Source organism: Microtus ochrogaster, chromosome 5 (genome assembly GCF_000317375.1).
Source record: "Microtus ochrogaster isolate Prairie Vole_2 chromosome 5, MicOch1.0, whole genome shotgun sequence".
NCBI classification, from domain to species: domain Eukaryota; kingdom Metazoa; phylum Chordata; class Mammalia; order Rodentia; family Cricetidae; genus Microtus; species Microtus ochrogaster.
The window spans coordinates 40,135,965-40,160,156 of record NC_022012.1 but is presented as its reverse complement, the minus strand read 5'-3'; the positions used below and the strand labels follow the sequence as shown (position 1 = coordinate 40,160,156).

General features: G+C 43.9%; 1 protein-coding gene across 3 annotated transcripts in view; it reads right to left on the bottom strand.

Moving 5' to 3' along the window:
* Positions 1–24,192, bottom strand: part of Sik3 (SIK family kinase 3) — a 220,650-nt gene that overhangs the window by 31,546 nt on the left and 164,912 nt on the right. For all 3 annotated transcript variants that reach the window (XM_026779148.1, XM_005347253.3, XM_005347252.3), the window contains exons 5-6: positions 17,562–17,686; positions 16,950–17,073 (exon numbers count right to left, since the gene is read on the bottom strand). In XM_026779148.1, the coding sequence (XP_026634949.1) occupies positions 16,950–17,073; positions 17,562–17,686 (249 nt within the window). The remainder of the gene's footprint in view (positions 1–16,949; positions 17,074–17,561; positions 17,687–24,192) is intronic.

Here is a 24,192-nt window from a genome sequence, read left to right as displayed (position 1 = left end):
ATAAAAATATCGAATTGCTTTTGCTTTATGAGCAAAGGTATATCCAAATGCAGCTCAGATCTGAAAGACTATGGTCTCTGTGTTCTAAACTCATGTCCAGAGCAGCAAGGCTAGGCCCCGCACCGTAGCACCCATGAGATGCAGGATTATGGTCTGTGATCATTTAAAAGGAAAAAGGTGTTCTTAATTCACAAAGTTGCATTAAGCTAAGAACCTCAGTGCAGGGAGGCAAGGGTTTGCTTTGGGAGCTGTGATGCTGATGTTCAAACCTCTAGATGGCAGTCTACGGTCTTCCTTTGGTCTTTCCACACAAAACTTAGTGCATGACATCAGAGACCAAGGTCAAATAATGTTTCTAAGACTTGCTTTAGAACAGAGACTTCCTTTTCTAGGCAATTTCCTTAAACAACAACAAACGAAAACAGGACCCGTCGTAAGTCCTAACGCAAACCTCAATTCCAGGATTTTGAAACCTATTAACCTTAAAAGACCCTGAAGATTCACCAGAAAAAAAGTTCACAAAAGTTTATGCACATAAACTTGCATTAATTTTTGATTGTTCAAGGAATAAAAAAAGTTTGCATAGATCTCTAGATGTCTCCAGGCCTCAGATTAGGGACCACTTGTTGCTTCATGTCACTGGCACAAGGACAAGGGTGCTGATCAGAAACTGGCAGAGGGTCAGATGCCGAAGCCTGACACTTTAATCTGTTGCAGAAGGTGAAACATGGCTGAATGCAGCATCAAGCCACATTTTCTTGGTGTCATATAGCTCATGAAATTGAATTCAAATGGGATCTGAACACACGATTCAACATAAAATATGGAAATAGGGTGAAAATGAAGGCAACGATTGCTACTAAATCTAAAACTACAACCAGAGGACACTCAACTGAGCAGCAGAGAATGAATTAGAGCAAAGGGGTGAGCCGTCAGCCCTTCCAGATGCCAGCAAGTGCTCAACTGTGCAAAGTGGCTCATCACTTGTCCCCTCCCAGAGGGCACAGCCTTTGCTGCTGAGACCCAGGCACTGTGGGTCACAGCAGTAGAGTGTTCTACTGCTCGGGCTAGAACAGCAGCACCCCCAAACCCTGCCAAGGCTGCTCTTGTCAGCTCCCTACACAACACCAAGCGGTCTCTTTGGCAAAATCACTGCAGGTCTGCGGAGCCCAGTTCTCCCACGGAATGCTAACTAGAGGACTACCGTGCAGCACCAGCAGCACTGACAACGGGCATGCAGATGACTGAGGAACGGATTTCCAAATGGCCCTAAAACCGGAATGAAGACTGTGTGTAACTTTATCTGAGATGTTCAAGAAACATCTTTTTCTTGAAGAGAACTTTCTCAAGGAGGCTGAAAGGGTTTTGTTTGAGAGGGATACCAAGGAAGGAAGTATACGTGTAAAAAAGCCCTCTAGACTCATTAAAGACAAAATTCATTAAAGTTTCATCTAATTTCCATGACAGAAGAATAAATTAAATAATTTAAGAATTTATGCGGCTTATTTACCATGGAGAAAGACAGATGTGGGCAGGAAGGGACATTCTGGGCTGTTGAAGTATCTGAGGGATGTTTCACAGACAAGGCTGTGGACAGACTCTGTTGTCCAAAGATCCTAACGTGGAGCAATAGTAAATCACAATCCAATGCAGGAAGGGTTTTCTGATGATCGGTGCTGATGAGCTGGACAGACAAGCCATATGAGCAGGCTCCTAGGGAAGTGGGTGGGGGTGAGGGCAGTACAGTGCCCACAGGCATAGATGATGAGAAATCTGAGAGGGTTCTCAGGGAAGTGGGGGATACAGTGCAGGCAAGGTTGCCCCTAGATCACAGCTACTTTTACTTATTTTACAGATCACTGATCCTGGGTAACAAGGGGACATGATGAACTCCTTAGTCACCGACTTCCAATGCTAAAAACTCCTTAACAGAGGTAAAGGAATGGTCTGTCTATGACGTAGAAATCTAATTTTCATTAGAAACCTCTATCAAGAGGTTGGCATTTAGGATGACATTGAAAGATGCATGGGCTTATGTTTGAGGAAGAACGGAACAGCTGAATATGTCAACTGTAGCTTTCAGAACTGTGTTTCACTGATGTCACCAAAGTACTCAATATGAATTGGGTCCCCAAAATGGCAGGTATAAGGAACACAGCTCAAATGACTGTGACAAACCTTGCTAACAACTCTAATGTCCTAAGACGCTAGCTGTGGTTGTGGAGACAAATAATCCCAGTCTATGGTATGTAGTATGTATTGTCTCCAAACCAAACAACAACAAACTTGAAAGGCAATGACTTGTGCCTGTAATTCTAACATTTCGAGACTGACATTTGGACAACAACACGATTGAGACCAGCCTGGGCTATGTGGCCAGTTCTGAGAGTTCTAGGACAAACTAGGCTACAGGGTGAGACTGTCTCAAAACAAATAAAATTCTAAAATAAGCAAAAAACAAAAATAGCAAATACTTAAGAAGCAAAACAGAATAGTAATCCCTAGGCCTTCTAGCTGGAATTGCTAGAAAACCATTATTCTACTAAGTGCTGCTATGCAGGGTCAAAACAGGAAAGAGGGAGACAAAAAGTCAATAAGGTGACTCATTTAGAAATATTATCTGACAATATTAGCATGTATCAAATATTTGGGATAGGTAGATTATCAAATTCCTTAAGCACTCAGCCTGTACTCCAGCACCTATTACTATTATCTCCATTTTATACAAAATTGAATATCAGAGAAATTAAGAAACTTGACCAGATAATAAAAGAGAAGGTTTGCTCATTATTATTGTTGTTTGGTTTTTTTTTTTTTTAGATAAACCAGATCCAAGCTAATCTTGAACCCATGATCCTCCTGCCTCAGTCTCCTAAGCATTTGAATTTCTGAGGTTGTATACATTTTATTATTATTGTGTATGCAAGCATGCATGTACATGTGTAGAGGTCAGAGGATGTGGTATTTTGAATGTAATTGGCTCCATAATCTCATAGGAAGTGGCACTATTAGGAGGTGTGGCCTTCTTGGAAGAAGTTTGCTACTATGGGGATGGGCTTTGAGGTTTCCCATGCTCAGGATACCACCCAGTGTCTCTGCTGACTTCCTGTTGCCTGTTGCTACACCTGCCTGCACACCACCATGCTCCTACTATGATGATAAAGACTGAGCCTCTGTAACTGAGCCACCCCAATGAGATGTTTTCCTTTATAAAAGTTCCTCTGGTCATGGTGGCTCTTCACAGCAATGAAAACCCTAAGACAGAAGGCAATTTGAAATTTCGATTCTCTTCCACCTTTAAAGAAGGGGAGGGTAGTCCAGGAAACAAACTTGAATTACCAGGCTTGTGTGGCAAGGGCCTAAATCTTTACCCAATGAACCACCTAGAGAATTCTTAAAGTAGACACTACTTTTTAAAATACATTATTAGCTGCCGGACGGTGGTGATGCACACTTTTAATCCCAGCACTAAATACGCAGAGTCAGATGATCTGATTTCAAGCTAGCCTGGTCTAAAGACTGAGTTCCAGGATAGCCTGGGCTATAAAGAGAAACTCGGTCTCAAAAAAACCAACCAAACAAACAAACAAACAAAAACCATTGTTAGTTTTGAGGTAGAAGCTGACATATCTTTAGAAAAACAAATCAAAATGTTTCTCTTATCCAGCAGATGACATGCTATGTGTGATCTGTGAAGTCTGCTTTACCAGTCAGTCACAAGCAGGCTCTAAACAAAGCAGCTGAAATCAGTGGTCGGAAATCTATGAGTTAGATGAAGAACATGAGGTGGGGAACGACAAGCAGGTGAGGGAGATGTTGAAAACAAGGACACAAAAAGGAGTGGGGGTTCAACCTGCTAATGATTTTAGTATTTAGGGTTACAGCTGCTACCGAAGACTGAACTCTGGTGATTGCAGGACATGGAGACCATGGCAGAGGGCTATGGCAAAAGGTGTTGCCAATTATGCATGTCGTCAGACTAAGAGAGTAGAGCTGTTGGGACCTCTGGGCTGACCCCGAGAAGGAAAACCAGGCGTCCTTAAACCTCTCATGTGGTGCCAAAGTATGGAGCCTGGCAAAGCACTGCTCCCCAGTCTGCTGCAGAGGAGCAGTCTCACAGATTCGCACTGCTCTCCAGTCTGCTGCGGAGGAACAGTCTCACAGATCCTGACACGTACAGCTTTGCTGAGCTGGTGGGGAGAAGACATCTGGGTGCCAGAGGGCACTGTAAGAGCACAACAAACAATTACCAGGAGAGCCATGCTTCCTTCACGTGTGTGGAAAGTGTCTTTCCAGGCAACAAAACATATGCTCAAAGTGGACTCCCAAGCATTCAGCTCTGAAGTCTATATTTTCGATAATTTTAGCAGGTTTCTTAATGTTTACTTCTTAGTGATGGATTGCTTTTAGGGCAATTCAAACTTCAGAGAGCTCTATTTTTCTAAATCTCAAAATCCAAAATAGGAAAAAAAATTAATTGGTAGTCAGATCTCTAAAACACCCATTTCTATAGACAATGAACAACTTTTAGAACTTGAAACAGTTAAACTGCATTTCAGGGACCAGATCCAAGTGGGCACACCGTGACTCGTGTCGTCTGTCCCTTCGTCTGGGCCAGGGATCAGAACTGGGAGAGCTGAGCAGAGGGCTGTTAGTGACCTCAGCATGGAGCCACATGGCCACAGGACTCTATGGTACTTTATATGTTCCGGACTTACAGATATTTGTGACTCAGAACGCCTCATTAATGCTGACTGCCTTTTCAGAACAGAAAACCACAGATAAAACATTCTCATATTCTCTCACAATCCCCACCCCCATTTTCTCTATCTCTTCCCTACCCCCTTGTCCTGTCTTTGATTTCTCACAATGAAACTCAGGATGGCACTGAACTTGCTGGCTTCCTGCCTCTGCCCTCCAGATGGTAAAGTTACAAACATGCACCACAATACCTGGTTTTGCAGTTTTTTTGTCTATAAAAAGAAAATAAAGTCTGTCATGATCTCTTTAAAAATAACCAAAAAGCTAAATCACTTTAAAAAGTAGTTCTGGGTTTTGGTTTTTTACCAAGACACCTTTTGGTAAGAAGCTGGCTGGAGCTAGAAATCCCCACTTGGCTGTGGACTGAGCCCAAGACCTGACTTTTGCTACTCTGCCGAGGAAACTCTATCACTGCCAACTGCCAGCAGCAGGGAAATCTATTTGACATGGTCCCTCTTTTAAAATGTAAGCAAAGAAGGAAAACAGCCTTCAAACAAGACGTTTTATATTCAGTGTGCCAGGCACAGATCAGAGAGAGCAGAGGGTGAGAGATGAAGCCTTACCCAAGGCAGGAGTCACAAGGTTGCAATGAGTACCTAATACTAGCTGGGCATGGTGGCACACACCTTTAATTCAGCACTCGGGAGGCAGAGGCAGGAGGACCTCTGTGAGTTCGAGACCAGCCTGGTCTACAGAGTGAGTTCCAGGACAGCAAGGACTACACAAAGAAACCTTGTCTCGAAATAAACAAACAAAAATAAGTGCCTGATACCCAAAAGTCTGAGGGTGTGAATTTAATCCCCCAGAGCCCACAGCTGAAGGACAGAACCAATTCCCAAAAGTGGTCCTTTGAATGAACACACACACACACACACACACACACACACACACACACACACACACACACACAATGTCAAAAACTTTGAATACTTTTACTTTATTACTAACCACTATTACTGCTTTTTAAAATTTACTATTTTCGATCTGTGCATTTGTCTGTGCACCATATGCATGCAGTGTCCCCACCATCTCCCAAACCTGGGATTACAGACAGGCCACCATACCAAGTTTATAGTTTAAACTTATATTTACTATTGCCCAAATAGAAATGTACACACATTTCTAAAACCAAAGAGCAAGGACTGGTTATTTAAAGTAGTATTTGTAATCCCAGACTTTCTGTAGTGACCTAAGCTAGCAATGAATGTACTAAAATTTGATGGCGGGCCTGGAGAGATGGCTCAGAGGTTAAGAGCACTGCCTGCTTTTCCAAAGGTCCTGAGTTCAATTCCCAGCAATCACATGGTGGCTCACAACCATCTATAATGGTGTCTGGTGCCCTCTTCTGGCCTGCAGGCATACACACAGACAGAATATTGTATACATAATAAATAAATAAATAAATAAATAAATAAATATTTTTTTAAAAATAAAAATAAAAAAAGAGATGGCTTAGCAGTTGAGAGCACTAGCTGCTCATGCAAAGGATTTAAGTTTTGTTTCCAGCACCCACATGGCAGCTCACAACCACCCATAACTCGGGGATCTGATGCCCTCTTCTGGCTTCCAAGGGCTCCAGATATGCATGTAGTGCTTATACATACAGGCAGGAAAAAAAAAACCCCAAACAACAACAAAAACATACAAAAAATTTAAAAAACTTTAAAAATTCTAAAGGGATATTATAATATTAAGACAACATGTAGAATTCTTTTCTTCCCTTTCATTTTTTTGAAAAGTCAAAGATTACCTTCATTTTCCTAAGTCAATAAGCATTTATTAATACCCAACTGTACACAGGAGCAGCATTTAGGCTGCATGGGAAAGTTACTGCATTAAACATAAATCCTCATCATTGGTTTCTGTAAGTGTGAGCACAATATTCTACAGAAAGAGAGTTCATAAAATTGTGACGTCACTTTAGTGACTGAACACAGAAGCTGTAGGGAAACAGCCAAGATGGAACTGAAGGTGGAGGCCATCTGCCAGTCTGAGGAGACAGCAAGGAGGGTCTTGACCAATATATCTCAATGAATTAGGTAAATAACACCTATTTCTTCAATTCCCCCGCTTTTCTTTCTCCCCCTTGTCTCGTTTCTTGTGCGGGTACGGTGGGGTCAGTAATGCAGGTGGAGAGCCCAGGCCTCACCCATCGCCAGGGAAGCGCTTTGCCACTGAACGCCCCCCCCCCCACACTCCTGTCATTTACCGCCTGCTCCATCAGTTTGTTCAGGAAGGTGGGCTGCTGACAGAATTAAGATTCAGAAATTAGGAGATCCTGGCTAATGGCTAGAAATGACCCAACTTAGTTGTAATGCCAACTCTGAGAAGACCCCACTGGTCACACTGCTTGCAAGAGGTTGCCCATGCTCTAGCTCACATGTGGAAGGGGACACTGCTCTTACTACTCCAGTGGGCAGAATCCTGGCTCAGTTTTACCCTAGAGCCTAATACCCAGTACCTGCTACTAATTAAGTAGTTAAAGTTCTCTCTCTCTCTCTCTCTCTCTCTCTCTCTCTCTCTCTCTCTCTCTCTCTCTCTCCCCACCCCCACCCCCACCCCCACCCCCGTTAAATAATAGGACAACTGGTTGGTGGTGGTACTTTCCGTGTTCCCACGACCTACCTGGGTCTTGCAGAATAAACTCAAGTGTATTTACTGCAGAACCACATCATGGCCTCCTCTTTTTTTTAAATATATTTATTTATTATGTATACAATATTCTATCTGTCTGTACGCCTGCAGGCCAGAAGAGGGCACCAAACCTCATTACAGATGGTTGTGAGCCACCATGTGGTTGCTGGGAATTGAACTCATGACCTTTGGAAGAGCAGACAATGCTCTTAACCACTGAGCCATCTCTCCAGCCCCTCATGGGCTCCTCTTAATGCTTTCTTTGACATCCACTGCAGGACTCTCCTGATACTCTGACTAACCTGCCAGGTATGTACTTATTGACAACTAAATAGAACTGAGAATGGCTGGTGCCCTCTGAAGTTAGACTGCTAGAGTTCACGGCTTAGGTCTGGCACTTGCTAAGTGAGGACATCCCTTAATTTTGCTAAACCTTTTCTTTCTTTGTTTTTCTATATAAGGCTTCTGTAATCCAGAAAACAGTTCAATTGAGAGGGAAATAAGCAGAGCACTATCAGCACTTTGTCCCTGGTTTTCTAGATTCACGGGAATGGTACGAGGGCTACTTCACTCTGAAAAGCAGGTCTAGTTCTGTTCTGTTTTTGAAATGGTTCTCATACATCACAGGTTGGCTCTGAACCGGACATATAGCTGAGGGTGACTTGTGATTCTCCTGCCTCTGTCTTCCAAGTGCTGCGATTCCAGGTGTGTGGCACCACACCCAGCTCTCTGGCATGGAGATGTATTCCCTGTGTGAATGGAAACCAAAGCACCGTGGGTTTTTCTCCCTAGATAGAGAGGCGCCCTTCTGCACAGCTCATTGAGCAAGAGACGTCCATGCCCAGCCCCAGTCCTCTCCACAAAGTGCTTTTCACCCAGGGAGACACTGTGTGGTTCTTGATGAGTGAGCTGATGAGCAGAGTTCCTTTCCCTAAGTGGAAGCTTTCTGAATAGCTGCAGGCCATATTCTCCATCAGAGGCATTATGTAAGCGGGGTCTTGCATTCCCAGTGATAAAATGCTTATGCAATATCACAGCTAATTAAGTACCAATGAAGCCTAATCAATAAGGACTCAAAAATATTGCCCACAAGAGATCTCAATGCACTCAGCATCAGTACAGTTTCTTCACAGTAAATTAATTTTCCTTCTGTTAAGTAAATGATCTGACTACGTTTGCTCATAGGTGGTATTTAATAGGAGAAGGCAAAGCAGATGGCCATGGTTTTAAAATGTAGTATTAGGGAGAGAATCTAGCAATCAAATGCTTAAGTCGTTGGCTTCCATCAGTGGGCGGAGTCAGATGAAGCCTATACAGCCAAACCAGGCCTCATTTTACCTAAGTTCAGGAAACCGAGTCCCCCTCTAACCAGTACGTGGTGAAGGCTAGATGTTACCCGATTGATGAGTTCTGGGCTAATCCAAGAAGCTTCACCCAAAAAAACAGTGGCCTGCACCAAACATGACGTAACAGAGACTCAGAGCCAGCTTTGTGGTTCAACAAAACAGGTTTCTTTGTTTTCCCCATGTGAGATGGTCTCTTTATGGATCCCAGTCTGGCCTCCAAGTTACTATTTAGTCCATGTTGGCTTCAAACTCACTTGTGTTCCTCCTGCTTCAGCCTCCTGAGTGCTGGGATGACAGGCCTGGGCCAGCTGGCTCAAAACACCTTTTTCAAACTAAGCCGAAGAAGTCACTTGATCTGGTCATCTCCACAATAACAAAGGAATAGAAAACCAATTGGCTTACTGAATGACTCTGACCTTTAATGGGCTACCTATCAGTTTAATAATATAAGCGAGTCTAAGGAAGATTCTATAGGTAAGTATTAAGACCATCTTTCTTTCTTAGCTTTCCCTTTTATGGGGAGTGGGACACTGAGACAGAGTTTCTATTATGTAGCTCTGGCTGTCTTGGAATTTGTTATGTAGAGCGGGCTGGCCTCAAACTCACAGAGATCTACTTGCCTCTGCCTTCTAAGTGCTTGCTTAAAGGTGTGTGCTACCATGTGGGGCATTGTGATTTCTTCCATGTTTCTTTCAAAACATTCACCGAAAATGCATGTATGTCTGCCAAGAGGTGCTAGGTTGTGGCTCTATAAAATGCAGTCCAGCTTGCTGTCCTAGAGCTTAGGGAGGTGTGTCCATAATATACTAGGTGGTAGAAAAATCACTCCATCTAGAACAAATGCCACTTAACAGTATATGATCGCTGATCTCAGGACACCCAGGGAAGAACACTTGTGTCTAATCAGCTTTGACCATTGTGTGAAGACAACTTCATCCCGAAGTTACTGGCAGAAAGGAAACTTCAAGTTCTTGAACTAACAGTGTCCATCTGCAGAGCTTGGTCTCCCACACAGCTGGAGATACTCTGGAATCTAACTCAGCCAGAAAAGGGCAGTGGAGAGAGTCTTTTCAGCATCTCAGATGCTAATGCAGAAAACCATCCCAGCTCTGCTGGAGTTTCTAGATCCGTTCCACAGACAGCAGTAAGCTCAGCTCAAGTTGGTGACAGCCAGAGTAGGAACTTTCCTCAACCACACTGTCCTCTAGGGAACAGTGACAAAAACAGAGAGTGACTGCAGACCCCACAGCTCTGACCTCCACAAAAAGAGCCAGTGCAGGCAGGGTCTAGTGAGTCACAACGATGACCAGAGACAGAAAGAGAACTCAGGGCCAGACTCTCAGCTTCCTTCCACTGAACCTAAACTCCATACTTGAAGAGGTATGCTCAGAAGTGCTCAGGAGACAAGAACATCTAGGATTTCATTTTCTTCTGGGCCTCATCTTTTGGGCAGCACCAGCCTCTGATGGGTTTGGGGATTCAGGCCTATGGTACGGGACAGAGTCAGGCACATGCATATTGCCAATAACAAGAATGATCACACAGTAAGATAGCAATTGTCAACTCATATCCTACACTGGTTCACTTCTCATTTTCTGTACTTAATCTTACAGAGCCTTTTAGTCTACTCAGGGAATTTCCTCTCCGAGATTAAAGAGTGTCAATATTTAGGACAACCACATTGCTGTCTCCAGAGTCTTCCAGCTTTCCCGATAACTTACTAAGAGTGTAGTTTCAGCAGTTACTTGCCAGGAGTTGTTCTCAGGAAGTAGTTTTGGGGAGGTCTGATTGAGCAAGAACATCTGTGACGGTGTGAGAGGCTGGGGTGGAGGACAGAGGGGCTCCGAACCCCTCACAGGAGATACTCTGGACACTGGAAGTAGAGGAAGTAGCTTATGGATCTGCACTTTTCTGCAATAGTGAGGTTAAGAAGAACAATACAGATCTGGTGGGGGAGGCAACGCAATGATGATCTGTGTGGCTTTAACAAGGCAACTCATTTCTCTAAACTTCACCAGCGAGCAATGGAATAATACAGGGTAACAGTTCCAGAGTCTAGCTGCAGAGGGGAAAGCAGAGGGGATGTAAGGAAATACTTTCTAAACTCCTAAAGCCTTGCAGGAATGTGCTTTCTTGTGTCTTTGCCAGTGGAGTAGCGACTGAGACAGGATCTCTCGTGGCCTAGGAGGGCCTCCAACTCACTAAGCAGCTAAAGATGACCTTCAACTGCTGAGCCTCCTGCTTCCACTTCCCAAGTGCTGGTATTATAGGCAAGCACAATGTAATCTCTTGATATTGTTTGAGTAAGAGTATTCCCTCTGGAAGGGCTTTTGTAGCTGAATTTTAACAAACCTGTGCAATAACTCCCTCCCTTAAAGCATATTTATGTGTGTCTACCAGAGCTCACACTATCCCAAGGCCTGGGAATACAGCAGTGAACAAAGTCTAAATGCTTACTCTGTCAGCTGACAGTGAGGTGGGAGGTGAGAGGAAGACAACAGCTTGTGGAGCTGTGATTAGTGTGAGACAAACCGGATTGAGAACGCCAGGGGTGGTGGGGGTCAGGGGAAGGCTCGGAGGGCCTGCCTGAGGGAAGAGGAGCACGCTTGCTGAGTCAGAGAAGGACAAGGACCTTCTTATGACTAAAGCCTAGGACCTGAGGTCAGAACAGCAGAAGGGGTTGGGTGGGTGAGTGCTTCGTGGGGAGTTCCAAATGTGCGAACTTCTGCTTTTTCTTTTTCTGTTCTTTTTTGAGACAAGAGCTCACTCATTATGTAGACCAGGCTGGCCTGGAACTAACAGAGATCCATCTGCCACTGAGGGCTGGGGTGAAAGGTGTGAGCCACCACACCTGGGCTGACTTTAACCTTAAAATAAACGAAAGCCCTTGGACCATAGGAGGGCTTAAAAAAGGTGTTTGGTCAGCATATACCTTAAGTTCCGAGTCTGGTGTGGAAGGCAAATAATGAAAAGAACTACTTTCAGTATAGTTTGGCAAATGTCATGATAAGACTAAGTTCAGAAAGATGAAAAATAAAGAAAAAATATCTAGATTCTTCTCTTTAGTATGTATGTGTAGATCAGAGAACAATCTTGGGTATCACCCTCAGAAATACCACCCATCTTTGTTGAGACAGGGTCTCCCACTGGTTTAGAGCTCAAGTGGGCTAAACTGGCTGGACAGAAAGCCCAAAGGATGCTCCCGCCTCCACCTCCCAATTGTTGAATGACAAGCATGTGCCACTGCACCCAATACTCTTAAGTGGGTTCTGAGGACTGAACTCGGGTCTTCGTGCTTGTGAAGTAAGCACTTCACTAACAGCTATCTCCCAGGCTCTGTATTCTTTGTAATTTACCAAACTTCTCACTAGATTCTACATTATAAGAGCGAGAGGAAAGGAGTCTGGAAAGAAGGAAGTATTGAGGACAGAGGGATTTGTTCCAGAAAAGATGATGTCAAGGAATCAGAAAATGGATAACAGGTTGTAGCTAGGAGTTGGGGTTTAGCAAAGGAAGGGGCATCTAAGGGAAAGAATAAAATATATTGGGGTGTGATGCCCATAGATAAAGTAGGCTTTGCCCTTTAAAAATGCTATCAGGGTGCCTGGCGATACTGGCTAATTGGGTGAAGCCCTAAATCTGACCACCAGCACTGGAGCAGGGACCTCTAGGGGTGGGGCTGGCGACAAGCCTGTAACTCCAGCGCTCAAGAGACAGAGGTAGAGGGATCTTGAGCTTAAAATCAGCCTGGGCTGTAGAGTGAGACTCTGTCTCAAAATAGTATATTTTGATATTTTTACATGTGTATATGTGTGTTCTAGGTTATAGTATAAAGTATATTTATATTATGGTTCTAGTAAAAATGCTTGACATTAAGGCAATGGTAAACCATTGAAACATTTTAAACTACAAAATGATATGATCAGATTTGTGTTTGTGCGCACATAGGAAGCATGTGTATATGGTGTAGCTTGTTATTATTTGTGTCTGCAAAGGTTCCTCATGTGACAACATGGAGAATAATAGACATGAATGAAACTAAGATTTCACAGATTTGACCACTGTCTAATTTAGGCAAGAAAAGAAAGATGGCAGCAAGTTCTACACAAGTGGCTACAGGAATGGGGGATTGACTATACAGCCTTGGATACCCAATTGGCTATGGCGGTGGTAAGAGGACAATTAAGACTTGTTTCTGCCATGCTGCAGAAGGGGACAGAATTCACTAGGACAGCGGACACCACACAGAGCAAATTTGAGAATAGGGAATGAAGCTCATTTTGGAAACTATTTCAATGATGTAAAAAGGGAAGACACTGGACTACAAAAGATTGAAGCCCAGAAGCAGAGTGCCTGCCTAACATAAGGCCCTGGGTTCAATTCTCAGCCCACAAATGGCTGAATATGTAGCCCTAGACCTCAGGAAAGAACGTGGAGCCAGACAGTTAATTGTGGCTGCTTTTACCAGTGATCAGTGAAGCCATGGCTGGAAATAAGATGGCTCAGAAGATTATGTGAACAAGCGGAGATACAAAGGATGAACCAAGAATGAGAAATCTGGCAGAAACGATCAAGACAGCACACTCAGGGGACAGAGAGCATGGTCTCAGAAGCGGCAAGAAAAAAGTATTCTGAATAGTGAAAACCCTAGCATAAAAAATGAGCAATCCCAGATCCTTGGGAGACTGAGGCAGAAGGATTGCTTAAGCTCTTCAAAGGCAGCCTGGGAAACACTGTGAGACTTCACTGGGGAGAGAAAAAAATGAAAACTTGATGCGACACCTTAAGGAAGATGTAGAGATAGCAAATAAGCAAATGACAAGATGCTCATAATCACAGACCCCAGAGCCACAAATTAAAACAAGAAACACCGTGCATCGTGAGAGGAGACAGGCCCAACACTAAACAGGCAAAAGCTGGCAAGGCATGCAGCAGTAAGAACTCTCATTCCCAACACAGCAAAGCTCTCTGGAAGGCAGTTTGGTGGCCTATTACAGATCTAAACAGGCCCTTAGCATATGGCCTCATAGTCACAAGTGAACTGAGAATGTGTATCATACAAAAACTGCACAAGGACATCACAGCAACCTTAGTTATAACTGTTAAATGCACCAGTGGGCAAAAGGATAGACTGTGGTATAGCCAAACAAGTGAGTATTATTCGGCACCAAAGGGAGATTGTACAATAGATACAACAGACCTTATTTGCCTGTACATGTTCCTAATGGAAACGTCAATGCAAAAAGCCACTCAGTGTTTCCAATCATATCATATTCTGGAAAAGTAAAAAGGTATGGAGGCAATGTTTCCAGTTGGGAGAGAGAGGAAGGAGGAACAGGAGAAGCAGACAGGACCATCTGGGTGGTGGGGCTGCTCTGTATGACCTGATCTTGGTGGATAAATGTCTTTATGTACTTGTCACAACCCAGGGACTCACAACTCCCACAGGGAACCCTAATATAAACTACAGGCTCTGAGTGACAGGGATTTTTTTGTATGTCAACGGTAACAAGCATACCAATCTTTTTGTGTGTGTGTGTGTCTGTGCACGCGCGCACGGCAGAGTGGGGCAGATACTGATAGTAGGGAGGCTGTAGGGAAGTGGGACAGAGGGCATATGGGCATCTCCTGTCCCTTCAGTTCAATTCCACTGTGAACATAAAACTATTCTATTTTTTTTTTAGTAGGGAATGGTAAAATGCTAAATACTATTGGGCAGTCACCAAGACAATGAGGAAGTGTAGCTATGCCTAGAGCTGCCCACTGCACATTTCTCTGCTTGTATCACTGTACAGTCAAACTAGAAAAAGTCAAGGCTTGGTCCTTGTCTGTTCCTTCTGTTCCTCTCCTGTTATGACACACCATCTGAGTGCCTGCTCCTGCTGCTCCAAAACTTCCCCAGTGATCTCCACTCTTCCCAGTTCCACAGTCAGCGCTCTGAGGCTGCCTCAGCCTCCCACAGCATCCCATGGCATCCCACTCCCTCCTTCCTGGAACATCTTCACTTGTCTTCAAGACAAGCAGACTCTGGCTTTCCACATTAACCATTCTGCTGACCCCTGTTCACTTCGTTAATCTCAAAAATTCTTGGCATCTCTTCCCTGTCCAGAGAAGAGAGCTAGCTCATCTGGTAGCATTAGACATATACATTGATGATTCTCAAGTAGACATTCTCGGTTAGTAATCATTCTAAAATCAACTGCTGGTGTCTCAAATTTGACATTTCTAAAACTATCTCTACAAAATTTTAACTATTTTCCCCCTATAGTTATCCTCATTCTTTCTGCTGCTCAGGTAAAAATAAAGAAAAAAAAAACCTTCGAGTTACCTGCAATTATTTTTTTATTTACATAAAATCCAATACCAAACATGATTGGAGACAGACTGCCTGGTTTTAAATACTAGTTCAGTCACTTATTAGCTGTGTTATTTAGAGACAACTGCTTACCCTCTCCTGGCCTTAACATCATTTGTAAAGTGGGGGTGACAAACTTACATAGCTCTTAATACTGAAGAAAGTTAGTATTTGTAAAATGCATTCAACATGCCTACCATGGAGGATGCAGCAGTGTTTCCCCAACCCCTCTATTCCTCAGTCAGGGAACAGATACCCGCAGCACGCATGTGTACTTCTTCTAAGTCTCCTACCACCCAGGTTCCTTTGCTACCAGTGCCTTCACTGAGCTTGTACTGCACTGCACAGCACTGCATCCTACTACACAGCACTGTATTCTACACTGCATTACACTGCACAGCAAAGCACAAAACAGTACTGTACTACACTACACAGCAGGGCATTACACTTCACAGCCAAAATACAATAAATACATAGTACTGCACTGCATTGCACAGCACTGCACAGCACTGCATTACACTACATAGCACTGCATTGCATTATGCTACACAGCACTTCATTACAGCACCCAGCAAAGTATAACACATAGCACTGCACTACATTGCACAGCACAGCACTACAATCTCCTTCCAACAAGAGTGCAGTGCCTTTAAACGCTACTACATCATCTCTTCAATGTGTTTGAAATTTTTCATAATAAAAATATAGAGGAAATCCCCATAGGGCAGACCTCTAATTCTTCCCCTTCCACCTGAGAGTAAAAGCAAAAAAGGCTTTACATCTACTGATGAGGACCTAAAATAAGCTCCCTCGACTCTCTGACTTCTGTCTTCATCCTGACCTCTTTTGGGCATACCCTAAGTTGCTACCTCCCTGAAGCCTTTAGGCTGTGATCTTGCATCTTCCCAACTGTATCTTTTGAATGATTACCCACCCACCCTCTTGAAGATTTCTACTTCATCTTCCAGGAGCATTTATCATTACCCGGTACACCACCTCCCAAGTCACCAATTCTGAGATGACTCAGTTAAAGCTAGCCCACATTCCACCTACTTCTTCTAAAGGTATGCAAGCTTTCCTTCAGAGGAAGTAGCTAGACAAAGGGCACCACTTTCTACAGTGGCTCAAACATGACCTCTTACATGCACGGAAATGGTGAAGAAGAAGAAAAATCCCAAACGAAACAAACACCCCCACCCCCAACCAAAGCCAAACCCACACAGGTTCTGAGTTATAAAGCAACTATAAAAATGTAGGTTTCTGGAGTCTGTTTTCAGTGTTAAACTTTTCCAAAAGCTAATTATCCTCTGCCCACTTACATAAACGGATTTTAAAAAGCAATTTGAATCTGAAGGTAGACTACAGATAGAACTAGGAAATGAGACCACACCAAGACTAAGAAGCAAAGTCTGCTTTGTCCTGGGCATCCACGCCCAACAAAGGATCTCCTGTACTTCAGTGAGATGGTGTGGGGAGGGTAGTTCAAAGACGAATGTTGATCCCACTTCTGCTAAGTGATGGGATCACTGACTGATACACATCAATTAATCTAATCCGTATAGTCAGGGGCCACACAAAACTCTCAAGTCAACCTACAGACTGAGAAAATGAACACTCAGACAACTGGTACTAAGCAGAGCTCGGATTCAAGCACAGGGAAGGCTCCCTGAATCAAAGCTAGTTGCTGATTTTGCTCCTATGGAGCCTTGCCTCTCACAGGAACTAGGGCAAACTATAGCTTAGAAAGCAGTCAAATGGCCATTTACCCACTATTACCATACTTCTGACATTACTTAACATTCCTGACTCTTCCATGAACCCAGTTATAAGCTTTGTGCTGGCAACTCCCTTACCTGTGGACATAAAAAATGGGATGCGAAACTTTCCACTCAGCACCCGGGCCCGCAGATTCTGCAGTGTGCTCCCATCAAATGGCAGGGCACCACACACAAGCACATAGAGGACAACTCCAAGACTCTGCATCCCAAACAGAGAGTACAGACAGTTAATTGCATCAGAGAAAGCAAAAGAGGCCATTAGAGTGTATGTGAAGATGATGGAACCAACTTTTCGTTCTTTCTTTATAATATAATATGGGCCACTATCAAGGTCAATAGTCTTCAGAGCAGTTAACAGTCTTCTTTGCTTCCAGACATGAATTTTGGGTGAGATCCCCAATGTTTCTCAGAACCCAGCCTATCAGAAAGAATAATTCCTGTTCTTGGCACAGGCATCATTCGCTCAGGCCCTTACAGGGTTCTTCTGCAGAAGCAAAGCAAGCCGCTGACTTCCATGGCTCACGTGAGTCAAGTACTGGGGGAGAGGCTGTGCACGGACTGGGGAGGGGAGGGGGTTGCAAGAACGCGTGAAGGTGCTTTCTGTTCACACAAGGCACTGTGTGTCCTCTAGCAGGACAGCTGTCATCTAGAAAGGAGAACAGGGTGGCGAGACGGAGCAGCACTTACCCAGATGTCCACTTTGGGCCCGTCATACTCCTTCCCTTCAAAGAGTTCTGGTGCAGCGTAGGGCGGGCTGCCGCACCATGTCTTCAGCAGCTGCCCGGGTGTAAAGAGGTTGCTGAAGCCAAAGTCTAGAAAGGCAAATGGACAACATTCGAGTCAGCAACCCAGCAAACACTAGTGTCTGGCCAGAGGAGTACAGGCCATGTCACCGAGCTGAAAAGCAAATCTAGGAAGTAAGCAGCACATTACCTGAGCTCAATGGAACTAGGGGATGAGTCAGGTGCAGCGTCTGGCTCGCATGTGTGGGCCAGGGAAAGGAACGGAGGTCAAATAGCGGAGGTGAAGGGAGGGGAGACCCATGCTGGGAAAATTTTCTAATTGTACTGGACATAGAACACAGGGCCTCACCGATGTCAGGGGTAGAGTAATGACTCTACCCTGAACTACACCCCCTGAAGGAACTCTGGCTAGCTCAAGCATGGCAAGCATGGCTCTGCAGGTCTTGCCCTTCTCTCCCCTTCCCTCTGCCTTGCTAAGAAAATGTTAGATTACATTCCTAAAGCTGCCACCAAGGTCTGCTCCCTTACTTGGCCACTTCTTCCTCCTGAGGTTGACTATCAAGATCCAGCTATCAAAGTTTTGAAGTCCAACAATCGAAAGCCCCCTTGGGCTCACCTAATTAGTATGCCCAATTAAAATGAAATATATCATTCTAACGCAGGGTTTCCCCCTTGTACCTTTATAAACTGCCATTTTCCTAAGGGCCACGTCTGTCTCCTCTCTATCCAGAGGTCGTCCTTTGTCACTCCAGGACAAATATCTGCGGCCCCATTTCCCTTGTTCCCTTCCCCCTTCTCCCTCTAATTTCTGTCTTTGTCTCTTATTCGCTGCTCTCCATTCATCTGGGGTAAATATATCTCCTTTGTGCTGAGAATGTAGTCTTGAGGGGTCCTGAGCTAATGTACCTTTCCTTTCACCCCCAGCCTCACTGGTACAAAAAGCTCTGACTCCCCCACAAACCCTTTTTGAAGCAGGCTCTCAGCTTACAGCCTTTGCTTGCCTATAGCAGTCCATACAGACCAAGCTGGCCTTGAACTCGTGGACTCTTCCTGCCTCCCTCTCTGGGGTACTGGGATTACAGGTGTGAGGCGCCACACCCAGATGAAAGCACTGGTTGTTCACTCGGGCCTGCGGGTGTCCAGAGGGCCACTAAGAGCAGCTGAAAGCCTCGTCTACCTCCATTTGGCTTCTGTCCTACAGACTGAGTTTCTCTTCTAGAGGAAGACAGGTTGTCTGGAGACATATCATATAACAAGAGGCACATTTATGCTACAAAGCACCAGTGACTGCTGAGATAATGGTCAACAGAGCACAGTTTGAGCAAGACTGGTTAACTAGTCAGCTTCCTGTGAGGCACCCACTTCTGTCCCTTTTCTACATAGCCTGGTAGTCCACAGCAGGAGCACCGGGACAAGGCTAAAGACACTGGTCTTCCTGATATGGTTATATTAGTTAAACTTCCTTTCCTGTTTTCACCATTATTTTTTCATTCTGGTTTTGGGTAGGCACCACATCTGATTTGCTGGAGCCCACCAACTGGCCTAGTGCTTGAAACACATGGGCGCCTTCTCAACTGGACTCCGAGTTTGCATATGCCTTTTTACAAATATACTTATGGCCACTTAAAAACTAGACAATGTGGCATTGTTATTACTGAGGTGATGTATTCAAAATGAAGAAAATGCAACTTATTTATAAACTAAACAAAGAACATTTACATTTTAACAGCTCTGTTTTAACAGCCCACTTCCATTATTTTCTCCTATTCTCATTAGTCTAAGGAGTAGAAGGACATAAAAGGAGCCAGTCTTTGGGAACAATGCTAAAATACCAGGTAAAAATGGCAGGTTTTGGCGGTGGTGGCACACACCTTCAATCTCAGCACTTAGGAGGCAGAGGCAGGTAGATCTCTTGAGTTTGAGGCCAGCCTGGTCTACAGAGCAAATTCCAGGACAGTCAGGGCTACACAGAGAAACCCTGTCTCAAAAAAGCAAATCAATGAATGAGTGGCTGGCTTGCTGGCTTTATCCAAAGATAAAGGCCATAGCATATAAATATTTTGATTTCTGGACAGCCTCTTTCCCCTCTCCCACACCCTTACCCTCCTGTTGGCAGGTATATCTCCTTTTGCCCTCTGTATTCCTTCTTTCTATCTAGCCAGAGAGGAGTTTGCCAGTGAGGACCTGTTGGCTTTGGCTGCCTCTCAGGGCTGACGTTCCAGGTCCCCGCAGCGTCTCCTCTCACTTGACTGGGACACTTCCCCTTCTGAGTCTTAAGTTCCTGTTCTGGATTCCCCAGTACCTGCTTGGAAAGAGACCGTTTTCTAATATCAAATCTGCTCTTTCAGTGACGCTGCCAGGGGCTCACTAATCGTGGACCCGTCTATTACTAAAGACACTGGCATCATCTTTAGCTCCTCTCTCCTCTTCCCTCTTTGAGTTGGACAGCACTCATAACCTTTACCTTGTGTATCTTGAACCCCTCTCTCCCGTTTTGTTTCCAACTCTAGGATTTGATTTTAATTTATGTGTGTGGGATATGGGTATATGCACACATGTCTGTGTGGGTGCTCATGAAGGCCAGCAAAAGGGAAACAGATCCCTTGAAGCTGGAATTTTAGGCTTTTTGTGAGTTAACGTACATGCAGGGATTTGAGCTCTGGTCCTCATGAGCAGCAAGTGTTCTGGATTCTTAGCCATCTTTCCAGACCCCATTCCCGCCTACCATCTTCCACATGCCCTTCTCAGCTCTGATAAGACTCACCATGCTTCCCTAGCTATGTCGCTTAACTTCCTTCTGAGCTCAGTAACTGTCACACAAAATCAGCTATTTCCTTCTTGCATAAAAAAAAAAAAAAAAAAAAAAACGGAAAAGAAAAGAAAAAAGGTGGCTCTCTTCTGCTTATAGAACAGTCTTTATTACAGCACTGTCATTAAGGTCCATCACAGCCAGCCCTACTACCCTACATAGCTCTCCAACTTACCTCTGACTAGACTCTATTACCAAGGGCTCACATCCTGTGTTTACACGTATTTCTCTTTACTACTTCCTGTCTGTGCTAGACTGGCTCCTATCTTTCCCACCTTTAAAATGCATTCATTTCCAAGGCCAAATACTGCTTCCTGTATGAAGCTGTAACTGATCTCCAGCAGAAAATATCATGACAATGGCTTCCTCTGGGTTGTCATGGCCTTTTGTTTATTCCCCTACATCCAGTCACTACTCCGCCTTATTCTGTGCTTTGTATATTATTGTGTTCAAGCCCTCTGCTGATTACTGACAGAAAGGGATGGTTTTATTTGTTCTTGTCTCTGCACAGTGTTTTTAATGCACAGCAGAAACCCGAGAAAGGTTCACAGAAGTAAATTCAGTAAATCACTGACAGCCCTCTCCTGACATGGCTGCTGGTGCCTTCTCACACTGATGATTCAACAGGCTTCGTACCAGAACCTCTACCTCCTGTCCATCTCACCCAAGGCACTGAAGATAACTAACTCATCACAAGGGGCTTGGGGCCCAGGGCCTGATTCAACTCATTACAGCTGGAAAAACAAAACATCATTAGAAATAAATACCTCTTTGTAAAATCTCTTACATCCCCTAACTTTCCTGTACTCCCATGACTTTGTCTTTACTCTTGTTATATATATATATGAGAGAGAGAGAGATTCAGCTTTTAAAACATTCTACCTCTATACTTCCATGACTTTGTCTTTACCTCTTGTTTTAGGGGTGGGGGTGTACGTGTAATTCAGCTTTTAAAACACTCTACGTCCCTTGGAACAATCTATTCTGTTTCTCTCAAGTTCCTTAAGAACTATTTATTAGAGTTGCCTGAACAAGGCTAGTACGACACCAGTTGACATTCTAGCTCGAATAGAGGAACTCTCACAGGCCCTGCCTCCAGATGAAGAGCTACAGAGCTAAAAGCAATAAAAAGCTGCCAAGAGAGAAAGAGTCAGGCTTCCCTTCCACAGGGATGAGGCCCCATAGACTGCACCACAGATTACACTATCAAGTAGTCAGAACTACACACACGATGCATGTACACTCACACCATTAACAATTAAAGAGGTGATAAATTGGAGGAGTGGGGGCTCCTGAAAGGGATTAAAGAGGTGAGAGGTGGGAGAGAAACAACATAAATATAAGTATTCATATTTTTAAAAACCATTTTAAAAAGTAATTTTTTTCCTGACTCCTTCCTAGTACTTACCGTATCTTTAAGCATAATGAGTGTGTAAGAATACTGCTTATGACCTGGCATGGTGGCTCATGCCTTCAATTCGTCTGGAGACAGAGGCAGATAGAAATGTGTGAATTTGAGGTCAGCCTGGTCTACATTGTGAGTTCCGGGACTCCATAGTCAGATTATATCTCAAAACAAACAGCAAATACTTCTTATGAATGAAACAACATTTAAAGTCCTCCCAACTGATCCACTTTTTGAAGAAAAAGTCTCACTATTATGTAGCCCAGGCTGGCCTCCAATTCATTGTCCTCCTGTCGTGGCCTTCTGAGTGCTAGGACTAGAAGGAAATAGCACAAATCTTTCTAATATCCAACTTCTGAAACACAACTTTATACATCACAGTCTGCAAACAGTGAATATTGTCCAGACTCTTTCTTTATAAGCTAGTAAGGATAAGATGCTAAAAATCTTAACAAAACCAGACTGCTGGCACGAGCCTGTAACCCCAGATAATTGAAGGCTAAGGCAGGAGAACCTCAAGTTTGAGGCCAGCCTGGGTTGCTCAGTGAGGTGAGCAAAAAGAAAAAGAGGACTGTGCTCAGCAGCACAACGCTCGCCATCATCACAAATGAGACTTGTGATGCGGCATCTTTGATCATAACGTAAAAGAGGACTTAACTGCAGTTTAAGTACCAAAGCTAGCAGGCCCAGGTCCACACTCCTTCCTGACATATGTGTTACTATAAACCAAGGTTTCTTTTAGAGTATGGTATAATGCCTTCTCTGCCAGTAGCGCTTCACCTCAGTCCTCTTCGTCACTGCCATGCATGCTGGTAAGCCAGGAGTCTGACTAGTTCAATGTGCATTTAACTTTAATACAAGTTGTTTTTAAAGATTTAAATTATCCGTGCAAGAGAAAACTCAAATTATGAACACACGGGAACACTGAAACTCCTTTTAAAAACTCAGCTCCCTCTATGAACACACGGGAACACTGAAACTCCTTTTAAAAACTCAGCTCCCTCTATGAACACATGGGAACACTGAAATTCCTTTTAAAAACTCAGCTCCCTCTAATAAATACTTGAGGAGTTGAAAAAATGAGCTGGAGAAAATATCTGCTCTAGTTTCTCTTAGCTGCTTAACTTTGTGGGCACTTTCATACATACTTCAAACAGAAGGCTATTTTTGAGTACTGCTGGCAGTTTAGCAAAGCAGCAAGGAGACACTGGGATGTGCGGTACAAAGCAGGGGTAGGGAAAAGTGGGTGAGCAGCTTTTACTGTTTATAGTACACACAACTGAAATATCAACCAACACAGAAGAGAAAACTCTCATAACAAAAAAATAAAGCAAAGAGTAAAACAAAAATGGATTCTCACTGGCTTGGGTCGGAAATACCCAAACAGTAGATTTAACTACAGCAAAAAGCCTCAGAGATCATGTTTCCTCTGCCTCTCTGAACCTACGAAGTCATTATTTCTATTCAATAAGCGCTTCATGAATTCCAGCTTTGGAATGGCTCTTGTTTCTACTGCTCCTCATTATTTATTTACTAATGTTTCATACTCCTAACACTTCCACTATAAGACTCTAAGTAAATTCCTGCATCTCTTTACTCATTCATTCAACATGAATATATGGAAGACTTCCAGTGTAATACACAGCAATGTGATAATTCCTGGAGAGAAACCAAAAGCACAAGGGGCATGATCACAGGGATGGCTCAGAAAGGAAGTAGGGGGCTCACAAGATAACTCAGCATGTTAAGAGTGCTTCTTGTACAAACCTGAGTTTCAATCTGAAGCACTCACTAAAAGGCTGAGTGCAGCCAAAATGCACATGCTAAGGAGGAGGAGCTAGGGCTGGCTGCTAGCTGCAAATTCAGCAAGAAACCCTGATTTTAGGGAATAAAATGCAGAGGGATAGCATAGGACATCTGATGTCCTGTAACCTCCAAGTGCAGGTGCACACATATGCATGCAGAAACCAAATATATACCACATATCATACACACAAAATTTAAAAGAATTGAAGATAGTTGACCTGGAGAGGCAAAGCGGGGAAAGTGGCTGGAAACCAAATGGGGCAGAGGGGACACAGTCAGGGGCAGAGCACTCAGCTAGCTTGCTGAGTGAGTGTAAGCAGTCAGGGACTGCCCCAGTCTTGCCTGAGGCTTGAGTAAGAACCCCCTCACCCCCGAGTGCACATCAGCACCAGGTGAGAGGTTCTCAGCTGTAAATGCTGGGCTCTGTGGGCCTCTGCTTCCCTTCCCTCCCTGCTCTGCCTTGAGAAGTTCTGTAAGACAAGATAAAGGGACTTTGGTTATAAGGAACTATAACCTTTGGTTCTTTTTTTAAAAATTTTTTTTATTTTTTAATTT